At 44.2% G+C, this 20,164-nt stretch overlaps 1 protein-coding gene and 1 long non-coding RNA gene across 2 annotated transcripts; one reads left to right on the plus strand and one right to left on the minus strand.

Moving 5' to 3' along the window:
- The first annotated feature begins 14,388 nt into the window (after positions 1 to 14,388).
- Positions 14,389 to 15,546, plus strand: LOC103646053 (uncharacterized). The gene is made up of 4 exons (XR_002267097.2): positions 14,389 to 14,638; positions 14,745 to 14,852; positions 15,028 to 15,117; positions 15,247 to 15,546. It is a non-coding gene; the product is annotated as an uncharacterized lncRNA (long non-coding RNA).
- A 259-nt stretch (positions 15,547 to 15,805) lies between these two features.
- LOC100276086 (OSJNBa0019K04.3-like protein) lies at positions 15,806 to 19,313 on the minus strand. Its single transcript, NM_001149963.2, has 3 exons — positions 18,800 to 19,313; positions 18,487 to 18,679; positions 15,806 to 16,537 (listed from the first exon to the last, which is right to left on the minus strand). The coding sequence occupies exons 1-3, from the start codon at positions 19,271 to 19,273 to the stop codon at positions 16,074 to 16,076; spliced, it is 1,131 nt and encodes a 376-aa protein (NP_001143435.1). The 5' UTR covers positions 19,274 to 19,313; the 3' UTR covers positions 15,806 to 16,073.
- Between the last annotated feature and the right edge of the window lie 851 nt (positions 19,314 to 20,164).

Raw genomic sequence — 20,164 nt, forward strand, 5'->3', positions numbered from 1 at the left:
GAGACATCTAGCTCTAGGCAACCAACCCGTGCTAAGTTGCCTAAGAAGAAAATTCCTAGTGCATCAAATGATCATAACATTTCATTTAAAACTTTTGATGCATCTTATGTTTTGACTAACAAATCCGGCAAGGTAGTTGCCAAGTTTGTTGGGGGCAAACACAAGGGCTCCAAGACTTGTGTTTGGGTACCCAAAGTTCTTATTTCTAATGCCAAAGGACCCAAAACCGTTTGGGTACCTAAAATCAAGAACTAAAATTGTTTTGTAGGTTTATGCATCCGGGGGCTCAAGTTGGATACTCGATAGCGGGTGCACAAACCATATGACAGGGGAGAAAAGGATGTTCTCCTCCTACGAGAAAAACCAAGATCCCCAACGAGCTATCACATTCGGGGATGGAAATCAAGGTTTGGTCAAAGGTCTTGGTAAAATAGCTATATCTCCTGACCATTCTATTTCCAATGTTTTTCTTGTAGATTCATTAGACTACAATTTGCTTTCTGTATCCCAATTATGTCAAATGGGCTACAACTGTCTATTTACTGATATAGGTGTTACTGTCTTTAGAAGAAGTGATGATTCAATTGCATTTAAGGGAGTGTTAGAGGGTCAGCTATACTTGGTAGATTTTGATAGAGCTGAACTCGACACTTGCTTGATTGCAAAGACTAACTTGGGTTGGCTCTGGCACCGCCGACTAGCCCATGTGGGAATGAAGAATCTTCATAAGCTTCTAAAGGGGGAACACATTTTAGGACTAACCAATGTTCATTTTGAGAAAGACAGGATTTGTAGCGCATGCCAAGCCGGGAAGCAAGTTGGCACTCATCATCCACACAAGAACATCATGACAAGTGACAGGCCACTGGAGCTCCTACACATGGATTTATTCGGCCCGATCGCTTACATAAGCATCGGCGGGAGTAAGTACTGTCTAGTTATTGTGGATGATTATTCTCGCTTCACTTGGGTATTCTTTTTACAGGAAAAATCTCAAACCCAAGAGACCTTAAAGGGATTCTTGAGACGGGCTCAAAATGAGTTCGGCTTAATGATCAAGAAAATAAGAAGCGACAACGGGACGGAGTTCAAGAACTCTCAAATTGAAGGCTTTCTTGAGGAGGAGGGCATCAAGCATGAGTTCTCTTCTCCCTACTCCCCTCAACAAAATGGTGTGGTAGAGAGGAAGAATCGAACTCTATTGGACATGGCTAGAACCATGCTTGATGAGTACAAGACTTCGGATCGGTTTTGGGCCGAGGCGGTCAACACCGCTTGCTACGCCATCAACCGGTTGTATCTACATCGAATCCTCAAGAAGACATCATACGAACTCCTAACCGGTAAAAAGCCCAACATTTCATATTTTAGAGTCTTTGGTAGCAAATGCTTTATTCTTGTTAAAAGAGGTAGAAAATCTAAATTTGCTCCTAAGACTGTAGAAGGATTTTTACTAGGATATGATTCAAACACAAGGGCATATAGAGTCTTTAACAAGTCCTCTGGACAAGTTGAAGTTTCTTGTGACGTTGTGTTTGATGAGACTAACGGCTCTCAAGTAGAGCAAGTCGATCTTGATGAGATAGGTATTGAAGAGGCTCCGTGCATCGCGCTAAGGAACATGTCCATTGGGGATGTATGTCCTGGGGAATCCAAAGAGCCTCCAAATGCACAAGATCAACCATCCTCCTCCACTCAAGCATCTCCACCAACTCAAAATGAGGATGAAGCTCAAGTTGATGAAGTAGAAGATCAAGCAAATGAGCCATCTCAAGATGACGACAATGATCAAGGGGGAGATGCAAATGATCAAGACAAGGAGGATGAAGAGCAAAGGCCGCCACACCCAAGAGTCCACCAAGCAAGTCAACGAGATCACCCCGTCGACACCATTCTCGGTGACATTCATAAGGGGGTAACCACTAGATCTCGTGTTGCACATTTTTGTGAACATTACTCTTTTGTTTCCTCTATTGAGCCACACAGGATAGAGGAAGCACTTCAAGATTCGGATTGGGTGGTGGCAATGCAAGAGGAGCTCAACAACTTCACTAGGAATGAGGTATGGCATTTAGTTCCACGTCCTAACCAAAATGCTGTAGGAACCAAATGGGTCTTCCGCAACAAACAAGATGAGCATGGTGTGGTGACAAGGAACAAAGCCCGACTTGTGGCCAAGGGATACTCCCAAGTCGAAGGTTTGGATTTCGGTGAAACCTATGCACCCGTAGCTAGGCTTGAGTCAATTCGCATATTATTGGCCTATGCTACTTACCATAGCTTTAAGCTTTATCAAATGGACGTGAAAAGTGCCTTTCTCAATGGACCAATCAAGGAAGAGGTCTATGTTGAGCAACCTCCCGGCTTTGAAGACAGTAAGTACCCTAACCATGTATATAAACTCTCTAAGGCGCTTTATGGGCTCAAGCAAGCCCTAAGAGCATGGTATGAATGCCTAAGAGATTTCCTTATTACTAATGGCTTCAAAGTTGGAAAGGCCGATCCTACTCTATTCACTAAAACTCTTGAAAATGACTTGTTTGTATGCCAAATTTACGTTGATGATATTATATTTGGGTCTACTAACGAGTCTACATGTGAAGAATTTAGTAGGATCATGACACAAAAGTTTGAGATGTCTATGATGGGGGAGTTGAAGTATTTCTTAGGATTTCAAGTGAAGCAACTCCAAGAAGGCACCTTCATTAGCCAAACAAAGTATACTCAAGACATTCTAACCAAGTTTGGAATGAAGGATGCCAAGCCCATCAAGACACCCATGGGAACTAATGGGCATCTCGACCTCGACACGGGAGGTAAGTCCGTGGATCAAAAGGTATACCGGTCGATGATAGGTTCATTACTCTGTTTATGTGCATCTCGACCGGATATTATGCTTTCCGTCTGCATGTGTGCAAGATTCCAATCCGACCCTAAGGAATCCCACCTTACGGCCGTAAAACGAATCTTGAGATATTTGGCTTATACTCCTAAGTTTGGGCTTTGGTACCCTCGGGGATCCACATTTGATTTGATTGGTTATTCGGATGCCGATTGGGCGGGGTGTAAAATTAATAGGAATAGCACATCAGGGACTTGCCAGTTCTTGGGAAGATCCTTGGTGTCTTGGGCTTCAAAGAAGCAAAATTCGGTCGCTCTTTCCACCGCCGAAGCCGAGTACATTGCCGCAGGCCATTGTTGCGCGCAATTGCTTTGGATGAGGCAAACCCTGCGGGACTACGGTTACAAATTAACCAAAGTCCCTTTGCTATGTGATAATGAGAGTGCAATCAAGATGGCGGATAATTCCGTCGAGCATAGCCGCACTAAGCACATAGCCATTCGGTATCATTTTCTTAGGGATCACCAACAAAAGGGAGATATCGAGATTTCTTACATTAATACTAAAGATCAATTAGCCGATATCTTTACCAAGCCTCTTGATGAACAAACTTTTAACAAACTCAGGCATGAGCTCAATATTCTTGATTCTAGGAACTTCTTTTGTTGATTTGCACACATAGCTCATTTTACATACCTTTGATCATATCTCTTTCATATGCTATGACTAATGTGTTTTCAAGTCTATTTCAAACCAAGTCATAGGTGTATTGAAAGGGAATTGGAGTCTTCGGCGAAGACAAAGGCTTCCACTCCGTAACTCATCCTTCGCCGTCGCTCTAAGCCACTCTCCATCTTTGGGGGAGAGAGCAAAAGGACTTCATCTTTGGTATAATCTTAACTCATTTGTTTATGACCAAAGGGGAAGAAACTACTTCGAGGGCTCTAATGATTCCGTTTTTGGCGATTCATGCCAAAGGGGGAGAAAGTATGAGCCCAAAGCAAAAGGACCGCACCACCACCAATTTCAAAAACTTAGTTTTTCAAAGGATATTTTTCAATTGGTATCCCATTGTGTTCAAAAGGGGGAGAAAGTAGTATTTCAAAAATGATATATCAAAACCCTCTTGAACACTAAGAGGAGGATCTCATTTAGGGGAGTTAGTCAAAGAAAAAGCATTTGAAACAGGGGGAGAAAATTTCAAATCTTGAAAATGCTTTGCATTTACCCTTGACTATTTGCAAAAGAACTTTGAAAAGGATTTACAAAAAAGTTTGCAAAAACAAAACATGTGGTGCAAGCGTGGTCCAAAATGTTAAAAATGAAAGAAACAATCCATGCGTATCTTGTAAGTATTTATATTGGCTCAATTCCAAGCAACCTTTGCACTTACATTATGCAAACTAGTTCAATTATGCATCTCTATACTTGCTTTGGTTTGTGTTGGCATCAATCACCAAAAAGGGGGAGATTGAAAGGGAATTAGGCTTACACCTAGTTCCTAAATAATTTTGGTGGTTGAATTGCCCAACACAAACAATTGGACTAACTAATTTGTTCTAGTGTATAAGTTATACAGGTGCTAAAGGTTCACACTTAGCCAATAAAAAGACCAAGAGTTGGGTTCAACAAAAGAGCAAAGGGCCAACCGAAGGCACCTCTGGTCTGACACACCGGACTGTCCGGTGCACCACCGGACAGTGTCCGGTGCACCAGAGGACTCCAACTCGAACTCGCCACCTTCGGGAATTTCCAGAGGCACTCGCGCTATAATTCACCGGACTGTCCGGTGTACACCGGACAGTGTCCGGTGCGCCAAGAAAGAGCGGCCTCAGGAACTCGCCAGCTTCGGGAATCTCCAACGGCTAGTCCGCTATAATTCACCGGACATGTCCGGTGTGCACCGGACTGTCCGGTGCAACTCCGGAGCAACGGCTTTCTCCGCGCCAACGGCTACCTGCGGCGCATTAAATGCGCGCGCAGCGCGCGCAGAAGTCAGGCATGCCCATTCTGGCACACCGGACTGTAAACAGTACATGTCCGGTGTGCACCGGACATCCAGGCAGGCCCACAAGTCAGAAGCTCCAACGGTCGGAATCCAACGGAACTGGTGACGTGGCTGGGGCACCGGACATGTCCGGTGTGCACCGGACTGTCCGGTGCGCCATCGAACAGACAGCTCCACCAACGGTCAAGTTTGGTGGTTGGGGCTATAAATACCCCAACCACCCCACCATTCATTGCATCCAAGTTTTCCACTTCTCAACCACTTACAAGAGATAGGCATTCAATTTTAGACACACCAAAGAGATCAAATCCTCTCCAATTCCACACAAGGCTTTAGTGATTAGCGAGAGAGATTTGCCGTGTTCTTTTGAGCTCTTGGGCTTGGATTGCTTCTTTTCTTCCTCACTTGTTCTTGAGATCAAAACTCCATTGTAATCAAGGCAAGAGGCACCAATTGTGTGGTGGCCCTTGCGGGGAAGTTTTGTTCCCGGCTTTGATTTGAGAAGAGAAGCTCACTCGGTCCGAGGGACCGTTTGAGAGAGGGAAGGGTTGAAAGAGACCCGGCCTTTGTGGCCTCCTCAACGGGGAGTAGGTTTGAGAGAACCGAACCTCGGTAAAACAAATCCGCGTGTCTCACTTCATTATTTGCTTGAGATTTGTTTTTCACCCTCTCTCCCGGACTCGATTATATTTCTAACGCTAACCCGGCTTGTAGTTGTGTTTATATTTGTATATTTCAGTTTCGCCCTATTCACCCCCCTCTAGGCGACTATCACCTACCCCCTCCTCCGCGCGAGCCGCATCCAGCCCCCGCTTGTGTCCCCCTCGCCTATACCACGTCGCCCCACCGCCCATGCCTCAGCCACCCCCCGTCCAGAGCCCAACCCTAGAGCACCCGTTGAACCCCGCCGGCCCTAGCCCCAGCCCCGACGCCACCTCGCGCCGCCGCACAGATGGAGTTGCTGGTGCCGGTGCCATGGCAGTCGGTGTCGACGCACCGCACAGATGGAGTCTCTGTGGGCGGTGATCGATTGAAGCTTGGCCAATTCCGCACCGGAGCGCTTCATCAGCGCGTGGCCGTCTCTCATCGCAAACAGAGAACTACACTGCGTGGAGGCCGGTAATGAAACCCCCACCACTTCGCTCTCTGGTTCTCTATGCTTTGATCCGTCGGGCTAGGGGATTGGGGTTCTTAATCATCGGGTTTTGGTGCTCTGGCGAGATTCCACCGTGCAAGCCTAGGCACCACCGCGTCCGTTCGGGAGGTGGGGGAAGCTTCGGACGCTATTGATCTCGGGAGGTTCGGCCACCGGAGAGGAGTTGGATAGGGAGCATTGGAATGGCCGCCGCCGCATAGGATGGAGCTGGATTCCTCCGACCGCTGCTCGGTTGCTCCCTAGACGACAAAATCAAACACGACGCTGACGAGGACACGCTGAGCCGGGACGCGCCGCAGCACAGCGCGCGGCACTTGCTGCCCTTGTCGTGCCGCATCGTCCCCACAACGGCATGGCACTGGCCGCCTCCACCGATCCCGTGTTCCTTGCTTTTTTCGTTTTCTTCTTTGCGCCCTTACCACCTGGGCCACCGTCTGCAGATTCAGGCTGGTTATTAAGGCTGCAAGGCACAGGCGACAACATGGCGGGCGTGAGTGCTGCAGCTAGGCGGGTGCACCCGGGCGGGGTGCGGGAGAAGCTGGTTGGAGCTTAGGTTAGGCAACGGCGAGGATGGTCCCGATCTTGAAGAACGTCAATCTGCACACGAGAATTGGTCGCTTCATCTGCCATCCATCGGGTTAGTGTTTGGCCCCCACCGTTCTCTGATTTCGTCTATCAGTAATGTTGTTCCTAAGAATTTCACTACAAACCTAGGCGTAGCAGTGTTTGAATTTTATGACTGAAATTACATGAGGACATGCAGCACAGGTGTTAAATTAAAACAGGCTATATATATAGGAAAATCTGATTTCAGTGTACACACATTTTGCTGCATATTTCAATATTCAAATTGTTCATATACCATGTTCAATTAGCCCTAATCTCCGCCCAAAGATTTTGACTACAAACGCATACAGTCCAGTTTATTCGCTGAGAAGGACAGGACGAGCTTGACACCACATCATTGTTCGTTTAGCTGCTCCTACAAGGTATTGATGTGGCTCCACTGAATCGTCTCACCTTATACAAATTGTTGGTCACTTCTCTGTTTGTCTGGATATGTTTCAGGTTAAAGAGCTTTCGGACATGATATGCTAATCCATCTCTTGTTCGGATTGAATTGTCAACAAGTAAAAAAGCAAGCACGATGATTAATATTTTTTACAACTTTTAGCAGTGGCTAACCTTGGATTCTTTCAATCAGATACAGGCACGCCGAGTGGGGTTAGCATATACTATATATATTTCTATTTTGTGATGTAATATCAAAATGCATTATTTTTTACTTCATTCTTTAGTATCAGCAGTGGTTCTCCTGTATGTAAAAGCCCCAGCCATACCAGAAGTCGTTCTCCATTATTACGTTGGGCTTATGCAATTCTTTGGCGCTTGGGAATATATGCAGCGTGTGATTTTTAGTATCGTGAGCTAGGGATTAACAATTTTTATTAGGAGAATAATGACAAATGTTCATTGAACACAATATATGTACTCAGTTTTTAGGTAATAAATACTATTGCTACACTCCATCCACTGAGTGATACTATTTCGTCTTGTGTTCCTGCTGCTCATTTGTTGTGAATGATGAATTGTTCAGGATACGGAGATTCTGTTGTTGCTTGCCGACTGGCGAGAGGTGTTGGAGCTGCAATAGGTAACGAAGGAATGGTCTAGCTAGCTTTGGTATGACAAGGATGTTTGGTGATAATCAAGAAAATGCTAATAAAAGCGAGTTGTTGGGACATAGTGAGTGGTACTTAAATCACAATACTTAAATTAACCTATTGTTGGTACCAATTCATCCTCATAACTTCCACAACTTTAACCTGAGGATGAAATGGAGGGCATCTTCACCATGAAGTTTGATGTCTATAGTTTTGGTTTTGGTCGATTCTGTTAATTTTATGAAATGAATTTTGAAGTTGAAAAACAAGTATGCATTTTCTCATCTTTTGCAACATTCAATTTCAGCTGTGGTAGTAATTAATCTTGTATTGATTAGGTCACTTTTCTACATTATAACCTTTACTGCATTATACTATTTGTTTATAGTATTTATATAGTAATTTATGCTTCACATAAGTTGGGCAACCTGTGCAATCATCCATCTCAGTCCACCAGTTAGCTACCCAACAAACAGTTTTGCTTCAATTTGTTGAACCGTAGGCATTTGTGGCTCCCTCATCCACTGTTCGCTCCAATACTACCAAGGCACGCATGAGATGGACTCCTGAGCTTCACAAGTGCTTTGTGGTTGTTGTCAATCAACTTGGTGGCAGTGAAAGTTTGTACTGTTTGCAGATATATTTCTCCCATCATTGAATATATTCATTTTGACATTTTCCTTAATTGTTGCAGAAGCAACTCCTAAGGGTGTCCTAAAGCTAATGAAGGCAGACAATTGACCATTTATCATGTCAAAAGTCATCTCTAGGTCTGATATCTAGCCCTATTGTTGAATGTTATTGAGAATCATTTTCTATCTGTTTTTTATTTAAAATCTCTACTACTATGAAGAATGTAAGGGGGTAGGCTGCCACTCCGTTCTGCCCTCCCATGTTCCCTTTAATGCCCGCAGTACAAAAAAATCCTCCACCGACTCCTCCTTACATTATAGCTCTATGGACTGCATGATTTATGGTAAACCATAGGTTCAAATGGAGAACACCTAGAGATAGGTGGGTAGGTCTGCTAACTCCTCCGATGTCCCTCCCTAACACCTACGTTCGTGAGTCTTGCTCACTAAGCGCTATCTTTGTCAGGATATCCCTACCACGACTCCAAGGAAGACGAGGACTACACGCGTGACGGAGAGCGAGGACGACTGCAAAGCCTCTCAACGTGCTGCCAGGTCCAGTGGTGTTCAGTTAACCACTTAAATCAGCACCTTTTTTCACTTCAACTCTAAAGTTCAGCATCTATTGCATCTCTTTTCATTATAGCTCTATGGACTACATGATTTATGGTAAACCATAGGTTCAAATGGAGAACACCTAGAGAACAGATTTGCAGTTGAAATTACTTATAATGAGTTTTACTCCATATTCAGTTGCAAAATAATTCAATTCAAACTAATTCATACGTTCGAGAATTCAATTCAAACTAATTCATACGTTAGAGAATTCAATTCAAACTAATTCATACGATGATAGACTGTTGTACAATGAATTTGATTATTGGTAATTAAAAAATAGCATAAGCTAAATGAAGGTGAATGGCATACTAATATAAAATAATGGTCTTTGAATGGGGGAAAGGAGCAGTAGAGGAATTGATTTGTCTTCTGTGTCTTGCCTAATTTCATACCAAAGCCTTTACCAGGGTAGCCTGCCTCCTTGCGTTCTGCCTTCCATCAATCTACGTCGTCCGTTCGTCAAGCATCACCCCCCGCGCCCGCAGCACCGTTCGTTTGCTCGCCCGCCCTCCCCATCCACGCCTCCCTCGTAGCTGCAACCGACACCGCCTCAGTCCTCCTTCACCCGTGACGTCGTCCTCCTCGCATCGCCTCACCCTCCACATCGGCCAGATCGTCGAGGTTCACCACCTCCTGCAGTCCGTCCCAGTTCCCATCTGCCCACCTGTTGTTCTGCCTAAACTGTCGTCTCTCCCCCGACACCTAGATCACGAGCGTAGCGAAGGAGCAGTTTCCTGCCCACAACTCGCCGAATGAGAATACCGCCAGCGACGCCCCCGTGCGGCCGGTGACGCAGTCGGCGAGCTTGTCTGCGATGAGAGTCGTCCTCTATCCGTGGCAACTCCTTCCATCATCTCCGCCACTCGTCCAACACCATCATCCCCATTCTCGCACCCTCCTCCCTCCACCTCTTGCTCCACGCTCCATCCCCACGCCCAGCGTGTGTGCCTTGTCGCCCCTATCGCGGCCACGGCCTTGGCAGCATCGATGACCTCCCTCAACTTCCCCACCACGGGCACCGTCCTGGGGAACTGCACGGTGCGCTCATTGTCAGATTCAGGACCAAGGTCAGGTGCGCTCATCATCAGATCTAGGACCAAGTAGTCATTTGTTACATGATGTATTTGTGTTATTCTGTTCAGTACACATCTTGTCTCAGGAAAGTGGAAACTACAAGTAGTCATTTGTTGGTAGGCAAGCCAATATGTCATATGCTTGGTTTATTCACTGTCACACAGAAACAGAAGACATCCATTTCATTTATGCAGGACAACTTTGATTAGTTCTTTAGAACTACAATCGCAAAACAATGTTGATTAGTTCTGCACATGTATGGTCTTGTAACCCTGTGTTTACAAGACAACACACTCCATACCCCTGTCATCTTAACATCATTTATATTTCCATGCCTAAATGCTAATTATTATCCACTAAGGCCAAGCCGCTTTACACAATTTTGGTCATCTCTACCTGACAACCTGGTTGCCTGCCAATCCTGCACTCCAGTTCTATTCTTTTGCCAGTAGGAGTACTTCTCTTCAGAATTTCCGAACTTGAACAACTAACAAATTGTCTTTTTTGTCGCGTGGCTTGTGACAACCCAGTGTTGCTTCCCTGCTAACCCGGCGGCGCACGTGTGGTCAAGGTCCCACGAGCACTCGGAGGCTGGGACAGCTCATTTGAAACTACCTGTATGTGATACCTACAACAACTCATTTTTTGCCATTCTTTTCAATTTAGTTGGGTGATACTTTTAAGGAAATGTCTAGAAAATTAAGTAACACAATGACATTTTAAACTACGTGTGTGTGATATATATAGCCTATGAATACCTATTTCAGTTTTGCTTACTTCATATTAATTGACAGTTGTTATTTGGCTCATGACCATTCTATTTGACAACAAGAGACAAGCAAATCTAATGTTTACAGTTTTGGTGTGTTGCTTCTAGAAATTGTTAGTGGGTGATAAAAAAAGTAACAAAAGGTTAGCACATAAAGATTAGATACTCCTTGAAAAGGTTATATTTTACTCTAGATTACAGTTAACATGTATTTTCGTCATCTACTTGCATAGTTCAAGAGTTTGTTTTTTGTCATTGCTGATTTAACACACTACTTTCTATTATCCAAAAATAGTATGATGGTGCATGATTTGGGGCGCATAAATATAATCAATATAATATTTTGCATTGCCATATCCGTATTTCTCTTCTTAGACAACGTCATAAGACTTGATTAGTGCTACTTACACCACCTAACCAACTCAGCTAGAGGGCCGTGGGCTGTCTTAGATAGAGTTTTATCTAGATAGTGCATAGCAAAAGCTATGTATCTTGAAAAGCCAAAACATCTTAACACATGAAATGGAGGGAGTAGATAACACTAGGAATATTAATTGGTTTGATATTGTTATGGTTCACATCTTTTAGTTGGAAACAATCCTTATAAACCTAACATTGACCACCGCAACCTGGAGTCCTGGACATTCATTCACGTGTCTACTTATGTTGTTTGAACATGGCTACTTATATGTTGTTCGAACATGATTATATTTAGTGGTACCATAGACAGATTTAGTAGGTTTGGATGTTCTAAATTCGTCCCATGTCGTTCGAACATGATTAGATGTGGTGGTTGACAGATACTGTAGATTTGGATGGTGTAGACTTGTCCCATGTCCTTATTTAACTAGGCATTTTACATGTATATGCTATGTTTGATTTTGGGAACCAGTAAGGATTTATGTAAAATCTATAGTAGTTACTTGTTCATTTTTTGGTCCAGTAACAATTTGCAGATAATTTAGTTTGTATTTCTGTCAATCAATACTTCCTCGGAAACGGTGAATAACCTGTTGGCTCATGTTGTGGAGTTTACATAAAAATAACTTCGAACTAACCTAAAACATGCCTTTCAAATTATTGAATATATCAAGTTGGAATTTCCATGTAGTAACGGGTCAGCACCACTATGCTATGTAGTAAGTACATCATGTTCTACAATGTTAACTATTTTGGTTTATTAGCCCCGGAATGTTTACATTTGGACTGTTGATGCATAGCTATGCATTACATAATTGTTTAGGCACCGATTTTGAGTAAGAACTGCTTATATTTTGGTTGTACATTTTTTCACTGCTTCCTCACTTCTGATATACTACTTTCATTACCTTGTCGTTTACATAGTCATTCAGTATTAACTCCATATCCCCCCTCTTGGCAGTTTCAGTGGTTGCCTTTTGTCATTCCTGAGATTTTATCATTGTTGTTCATGATGTCAACTGCCTTGTCGCAATCGCCATGATTTGTTTTTATGCCAGCTAGATTACTATGATCAATGTAGTGCTCTAAAATTTGTGTGGAAAGTGATGCCATCATATAGTCTCGTGCCAAGGTAATTTCTTTCTACTGGGTCTTTCTAAAAATTCAGTTGTGTAAAATTTTGTGTTACTTATTGGTATCAAGAAGTTTAATGCACCTCAGTTAAAAGAGGAATTGACAAAAACATGCTGCTCTAGGATCATGTATTGAGCGAAACTCTGCTTCAAAACATAAGCTCATGTTCACTTGTTATTCAGTTGTATATTATCGCTAATTGTTTTTTTGTTCATCTAGAATTTTGAAGTAAAATCTAAACTTGAAAGCGAGCAATCTCTCTGAAGCTAACATCAGAAATGTTTTATGAGATTTGTAAGGTGCTACGCTATGTGCGTTTTGCGTATGGTTCGTATTGTTAGCACTGTTAGCACGGGCTAATGTGTATTCACTTTATTGCCTTTAAGATTTGTTGTATCGTTAGCACGAGCACTTTACTTTGTGGAGAAAAGGCTCTGAGACTAAGCACCAAGGGGTTGGGAGACTTTTTTGTTATTGGAATTTGCATCAATCAATATTATAAAAATAAGGAAATTCATGACAATTTATATAGTGTTGATATTTGCAATGTTGCCCTGGTTGATGTCACCTTTTATGCTTATAACCATTTTGTCTACCCATGACTTCCTACAATATTTTTACATTTCTTAATTCTTGTTTTGTGGAGTTACCAGTTCATTTAAAGATTATTTGGATTTATCTAGCTATTTTTGAGCTTACTTGTTTTCTACTTGTACTTAAAGGCAGATAAGCTAGAGGAGAAAAGAAGTAACAAATTTGATGCTGGATTACTCAGTTAGGATAGCAATAACTCATACCCCTAAATTCCTTAGATTGCCACAATGAGCCTGAGTGCAAGAATGTGGTCTGCAATTCGCGGGTCAGGGAGTCATCGTTGGCCTCATTGACACAGGAATAGATCCAACCCACTCTAGCTTTGTAGACTATCTATCAACTGATAGTTATCCAGTACCTGCTCACTACTCTGGCATTTGTGAGGTTACAAATGATTTTCCATCGGTATCCTGCAATAGAAAGCTCGTGGGGGCTCACCATTTTGTAGCATATGCAATAACTAGAGGAGTCTTCAATGCGTCTCAAGATCTTTCATCACCATTTGATACTGATGGCCATGAGCTGCTATGATGACCGGTTATTCGGACGTCGCACTGCCTACACAGTCTCTTGGCCTCTTGTGTTCTTACCATAGTGCTGGACTGCTGGTGACTGATAAAGAGCGCTCTTTCCACATTATGTTCTTTCTAGTGGTGCTACCCCTGGTACTGGGGGACTGGGGAGGGCCTTTCCGACTTTCCGTAGTATATTCTTTCTAATAAAGAGCGCTCTTTCCTGAGAAGTCTATGTTGTTGCTGGAGTGCAAACCAGCAGGTGCTTCCATGTTTGCTTCTTTGCAAATCAAAATAAGTCGCCCATGTATTTTACTTCTGAAAATCTTAACCTAGAATAATTTTGACTTCTTTTTTACTTCTGAAATCTGCACTGTACTGGTTTTACTTCTTTTTTTGGTTCCTCATTTTTTTGCTCATGAGGCTTGTTCATTAGGTGTTAATTATACTACTATTCTGATTCCGATAAGAACATATTGTATCTGACTTAGAATCACACATAGAACTCATTACACCCATCTATCTCTGAAAACAAATATCATTTCTAAGTATCCAAATACACAAAATAGGAGATGCAGAAATCACATTTAGCATACCATTTCTTCTGTTGCTTAACCAAAATTTTCCTATATGGTAAGGGAGGCCCATATTTGAGCTGCCGTCACACACTCAAAGATCATTACTGGTGGCTTTTCAGTAGCCTTATGTTTGCACTTTGAATTTCTGTTTTCTAGATTCTTTTTAATGGTTACCGTGTCTTTTAACATGCCAAAACCAATATGAACTGCAATAGATAGCATGATAGACACAGGAAAAAATATCAATATAAAAAAGGATATTTTTTGCGCCTTCTGTAAGCTACATTTTACTAGATGGTAGTATAATTGAAATTTGAATATTGTACATCAATCTAAAGTTTGTACACGATGTTCAGTTCTAAAGTTTGTTTTGTGGATCACATAGTTAAATTATTGTTCTTTTTTTTTGCTTTATTGTGATTCAGAGTTGAAGTGATATACTACGATTTGTGATTCAGAAGAAGACATACCACGATTCAGAAGAAGACAACACATTTCCTTCCGGCCCATTTTGCAACCTGCATGTATTGAGGGAGCTTCATTAGCTCATGTTCGGGATGGTCAAACTCCAACCTTGCTGACATCTATAGCTTCCTCAAGACCTGCATGTGCCCTTAATTGGAGAGCCTTTGTGCAGGTATCTAATTTCTTCTTGAAAAATTGATATATATGGCTGAGTACCCATCAGTGGTTTTACAATGTTTTTATACCATACTATATATTGCCGCTTCTTTTGGTTGCAGAATAGCGAGCATCTTTGACAGATACATGAAAGCCCCTAGCACCCATTTTGAGGAGATGGACATCCACAGGCGCTGCCATTTATTAGTTGATGAGATTTATTAACCCGGGTAATGTATTATTAGTTATCCAATAGGATTCGTCAATTGATATAGGACGGTGAACTGATAGTGATTCTGGTAAGGTTTATCCAAGAAACACCAAATCCTATTAGGTGGGGTTGGCATGTGGTGTGACAGAAAAATCGCTCATACTTGACTGTTAATCTTGATTTGCTACTTGCAGGACAACAACCATTCACTCCACTCCAATTCCTACAAAGGAAGGTCCAGAACTAGCATCCCAGAATGATCGAAGGATTCCCGTAGGCCCTAAGTAATTGTTTGCATTTTCTTACTTATGACTACCCATCAGTCTGTTTTTCAATCACAAGTAACAGACCAGAAAGAGTGGTAGTCCTGAACCCAATTTTTTTGACATGCTCCATCTCTGCCATTCTTGCAGCCATGCCACTAAGAGTGACAGTCCCGGTATTACCATTCAAGGGTGCATGCCACTGAGATGATTCTCCAACAATTCCTCCAGCAACCAACACCATGTCAGCATACTGCTATCACCTAAAATCGGACAGCTCCGATAGACAAAAGCATGCAGCTAGAGCGTGAGAAAGACCATACCACTCGGGAGCCAAGCTCTTCCTCCAGCAACGCCAGAAACATTTTCTCGTAACAATATAACACTCATTTTAATATAACACACATTTGTACATAAATTATCGTAAATTATCATGATATTTTGAACACACATAATTTATCGTGGTATTATATGTTCTTATGTTATTGTGGTATTATATGTTTCCATTGTAATGTACAAAACATTTTCTCATAACAGTATAACATACATTTCAGCATAATACACATTTGTACATAATTTAACGTGATATTATATGTTCCCCTTGCAACGCACGGGCACTCACCTAGTGTATAAATGAAGAGAGAAATATAGGAGGAATGATTGAAGATGTCTTGGACGGGAGCACTTTTTTAAGACCATTCTTTTCTTTAGAGAAGCTATCAGACACACTTTATTAATTTGAGAATAAGTTTACATCACTTTTTTTTTACTTCATCCTCTCCTCGGACGCAGGACAGACAGTGTGTTTGGAAAGGAGTCATACTTTTATCCATACCCAACAAACCTGGACTGTGAGTCTGTGGTTGATCTTCTGGTTACATTTATGCGTGTGATAGCAGATCGGCAAGCAATTGTGCTCATGTTCGGAATTACCTCTGAACCGATGTCTCGAAGACCCGCAACACGAATCCCCACCATCAGCACAAATCCTCAACTAATTCTTCCACAAGACAGCAGAATATACCACACTCCACGTCTGAGCTCATCGGCTCACGGTCATCTTCTCCAAAACACCTCCACCGTCCCAGCCGCTCGATCTCCTCCTCCACCTCCGCCTCTTGATCCGACCTGATCAGCGCGCAACGTCGCCCATCCAGCCACGCCTTGGCAGTCTCCAGCAACGACGTCTCGAGCTCTGGATCGTCCGAAGCCCCAGCAGAATGGCAGGGGGAGAGGCCCTCACGAAAGAAATCTTCCAGAAGCTTCTTGAAGCGGTGGGCAGGACACGGCGACGGCGAGCCTGCTTCCGGTACGAGCCCACGTTCAGCGTCTGGGTTGTCTTGCACCGAGTCCAGTTCTCCGTTGCCCGTGTCGGGTGTGTCCAACTCCGCCAACTGCTCGAATCGTCGGAGCCTCTGAAGCAATTGTTGGCTGCTCGATCCTGTGGAACAGAAATCTAAATGTCAGCTATAGGGTAGGGTGACCGGTGAAACTGTGAATGAATCATATGATATGAGCTGACCAGTTAAAGTTGAGAGATTGTGGAGTACAGTAATGCTTTCATCAATCATCATGAAAGTAAAGGTGCTTAGCGAGTAGTGACAGCTTTTTTCACTAGTAGAAAAAAGCTCAAAGCCTGCGGGACGATATATTTTTACAGACGGATTCGGTTATCAACCGACTGTGCTATTTTTAGTGGCGGTTTCTTAAGAAAAACGCCACTAAAAATTGTATTTTTACAGGCGGTTTCTTAAGAAAACCGCCTGTAAAAATCCATGATTTTTAGTGGCGGATTTCTTAAGGATCCGCCAGTAGAAATCGATTTTTAGTGGCGGTTTTCATAAGGAACCGCCACTAGAAATCATTTTTATCCTTAATTTTTCGAGTTTTTCAAACGACCTCGTATGACAAAACCACCAAAATAAAAGTTGTAGATCTCTAAAAGTTATGAAACTTTGCAGTTGATAACTTTTTTATTTGAACTCATTTCGGTTCTCAAAAATTGAATCTAAGTATGTCAAATTTAAAATTCAAATTTTGCAAAAAGTGTCAAAATAAAGGTTTTAGAACTTCAAAAGTTATTTAACTTTGTAGTTGATAATTTTTTTATTTGAATTCGTTTAGGGTCTCAAATAAGCAATTTACACTCAAATGGTTGTAATATGTGGACAAAACAATTATAAACTAGACACAAAGCATGTCATAAACAGAGTGGTAGTGGAGGGTATGCGCGAGGGTGAGGTCGACGGTTCGAATACTAAAAACCGCGTAGCGCACGAATTTTGCGCAAAAAATGCCGCGACTTGCGACTTCGACGGGGTGGGCTGAGGGCCCCCTAATAAAAATAATTTTTTTACTATTTTTAAAATTTGTTTTATGTTTCTTGGAAACGATTTGCACTGGCGGTTTTATTACGTCGACCGCCGGTGAAAATCGATTTTCACTGGCGTTCCTCAGTTACCCGCCTATAAAAATGATGATTTTTACTGGCCCCTAACACTGGCGGTTACGAAAAACGCCACTATAAATAGGTTTACGACTGCCACCATAGAGCTTTTCTGTACTAGTGTTTAGGATCAAGTAATTAGTGATAGCTGAAAAGGTAGTGTTGACGCCTTTTTGGAGCGTCAAACACTCAACAAGAACCGTGGTGGTGCTCTCTGGTCAGGCGCGGACGGTCCGCGACCTGATGCAGGAGCTAGGGTTCCCTGCCTGACAGCCGGACGGTCCGCGCCCTAGGGCCGGATGGTCCGCGCGTGCGCAGGGGCGACGGAAGATCGCCGGCGGCGCCTGGATCTCGCTTCCGGGAGGGACCCCGTCGGGAGTAGAGATCCTAGGTGGTGTCTAGGCTCGGGTAGACCGACCTAGACTCCTCTAATCGACGTAGAGTCGAGGAGAGACGGAGAATTTGAGGATTGGAAGACTAAACCTAAACTAGACTAGAACTACTCCTAATCAAGTGATTAATTTTGTTTCCCACGGAGACCTAGCTCGCTAGTCGCTACACTGTTCTCCAACGGCTTGCCCATGCGTGATTGATCTCTCTCCTTGTGCAGATAAAGAAGCTATAGGGTCGACAGCAACGGGCTACCAACATGGTCGATCTGAACAGTAATTAACACGCCAACGGGCCGTGCGCGTCTATCGCACGCGTGCGTGCTCGCAGTTTCGTGTGGGCCAGGTTGATCGATTGTCTGGAGTCGAAGTACAGTTTTTTTTTTTTTTTTGCAAGTTCGCGGGCTGTTCGCTTTGGAATTACTGACATGACAGAAGAAGAAATGTGTGCACACGAAACGGAGCAGTTCAACTTGCATGGCGATAACGTCGGAGTAACAGGGTCAACGGTGGAGTTCGGGTCACAATGGAGCCAACCAGAAAGCAGGAACTTACTTTGGATGTTGGCCAGGCTTGGCTCAAACGTCGGCGACGTGCCCTCGTCCTCGCTATGGCCGTCGTCGTTGCAATCGTCGTCTCCATCCTGCTGGCTTTGGAAATCCATCACCGAGACTGGGCTCAGCCGCTGCTCCTGCTCCCTCTCCTCGTCCAGGTGGCACGTTGCCTCGCAGTTGCATCCCTCGTTCTTCTTCATTTTTTTGTCCATCGATCACAGAACAAGAATAGTAGTTGCGAATTGCGATCAGCCAGACATGAAAGTTGAAAAGGGGTAAAACACTAGTAGTAGGATAGGATAGGGAATTCCTACCACTGTTTCATGGCTCCGACGGCCGCCGCCGAGACCTACGCGATCGCCACCGGCCTGGCGACTCTCCTGACCCATGCGCCGCGGAGACGTTGCCAGCGAACACGCTCCATCCCTCCTTCCAGAGCTCGCGGCAGTAGCGGAGCAGCTCGCCACCTGCCTGTCCGTCTCCTCCATCTCCCCCCTCCGCTTCTTCCAGAACCCCACCACTCGCAGCCTCGCCGGGAGGCTCCCGGGGAGCGCAACCGCCTCCACCTGTCGTGCCGACGGCGGGCGGGACAGCGCGGCCCTCAGCGCAGCCGAGACCCTGGCGATAACGTGGCTCCGCCTGCAGCCGGCGCTCCGGGGCTCGGTGGCGAGGTGCCGCGGGTAGCAGCCCAAGCCGTCGCGGGAGAGCTCCGCACTGTACTCCAGCTCCAGCCACTCCTTTAGCATCAGCGGCTGCCTCGGCCTCCACTCCAGCTCCACCTTGCCCATGGAGAGCAGCGGTTTCTCTTGCACGGCCGCACAACGCCACAACCGAACAGCACCGCCCACGCCCGGTTGCGAATAGTTTGCTAGCGCGCCGAGAAGACAAAGGAGACCGATGTGACCTGTGAGGCTCTGACTGGCCGCAGCGCTTCCCGCCAGTCGTCCTCTCCCCTACCACTGTTCCTCTTTAGCGTTACTACTGTTGCATCAGTTGTCTCTACACTTGTCTCTACGCGCTACAGCTTCAGAGGAATACACAGGATCACGCCAGATGTAGCGGGCTGCAAGCTGCCCCTACCCTCGAAACCGGTGCACGACGTGGGCCCTCTTTTAATTGTTAGTAGAAGAAAAATTGATAGTAGATAAAAAGTAGTATATGAAATGATATTTTATGATTGTAGTGAGGTATAGAGGGTGAAAATAGGGGAAACCGCTGCGGAAGATGAAAAAGTAGGGGATAGAATGTTGATGATGTGACGCAAAAAAGTGATATAGGGGAAGAAATTTAGGGGTAACCGTTGCAGATAGCCTCACTGTCGGTACCACACAACTGGCTACCCACCTACCCCTACTACTACTGTATCAAAACATCAAAATAGGGTATCCACATAGTTATCAAAATAGAGTATCCACATAGCTAAGGGACTTCACCAACAGGTCTCTTGTACGCAGTCCAAACCCTCTAGAAGATCCAGGACTGACACTTATACAAACCGGACCCCGAGTAGGGATCCAGACCCTGTATAAGGTCTAGGTCGCCATCAAGAGCTCTCGGTGCTTCAGGTTAGAACATGCCCCTAGACTCTACTCTAGATCTAGGCAGAGGTCCGGTGACGCCACGAGACCGTTGGGCGCAAGGTGCAAACCTTCACATGGAAGCGAAACCTCAGCCCGCCT

The sequence above is a fragment of the Zea mays genome, chromosome 2 (assembly GCF_902167145.1).
Source record: "Zea mays cultivar B73 chromosome 2, Zm-B73-REFERENCE-NAM-5.0, whole genome shotgun sequence".
NCBI lineage: Eukaryota > Viridiplantae > Streptophyta > Magnoliopsida > Poales > Poaceae > Zea > Zea mays.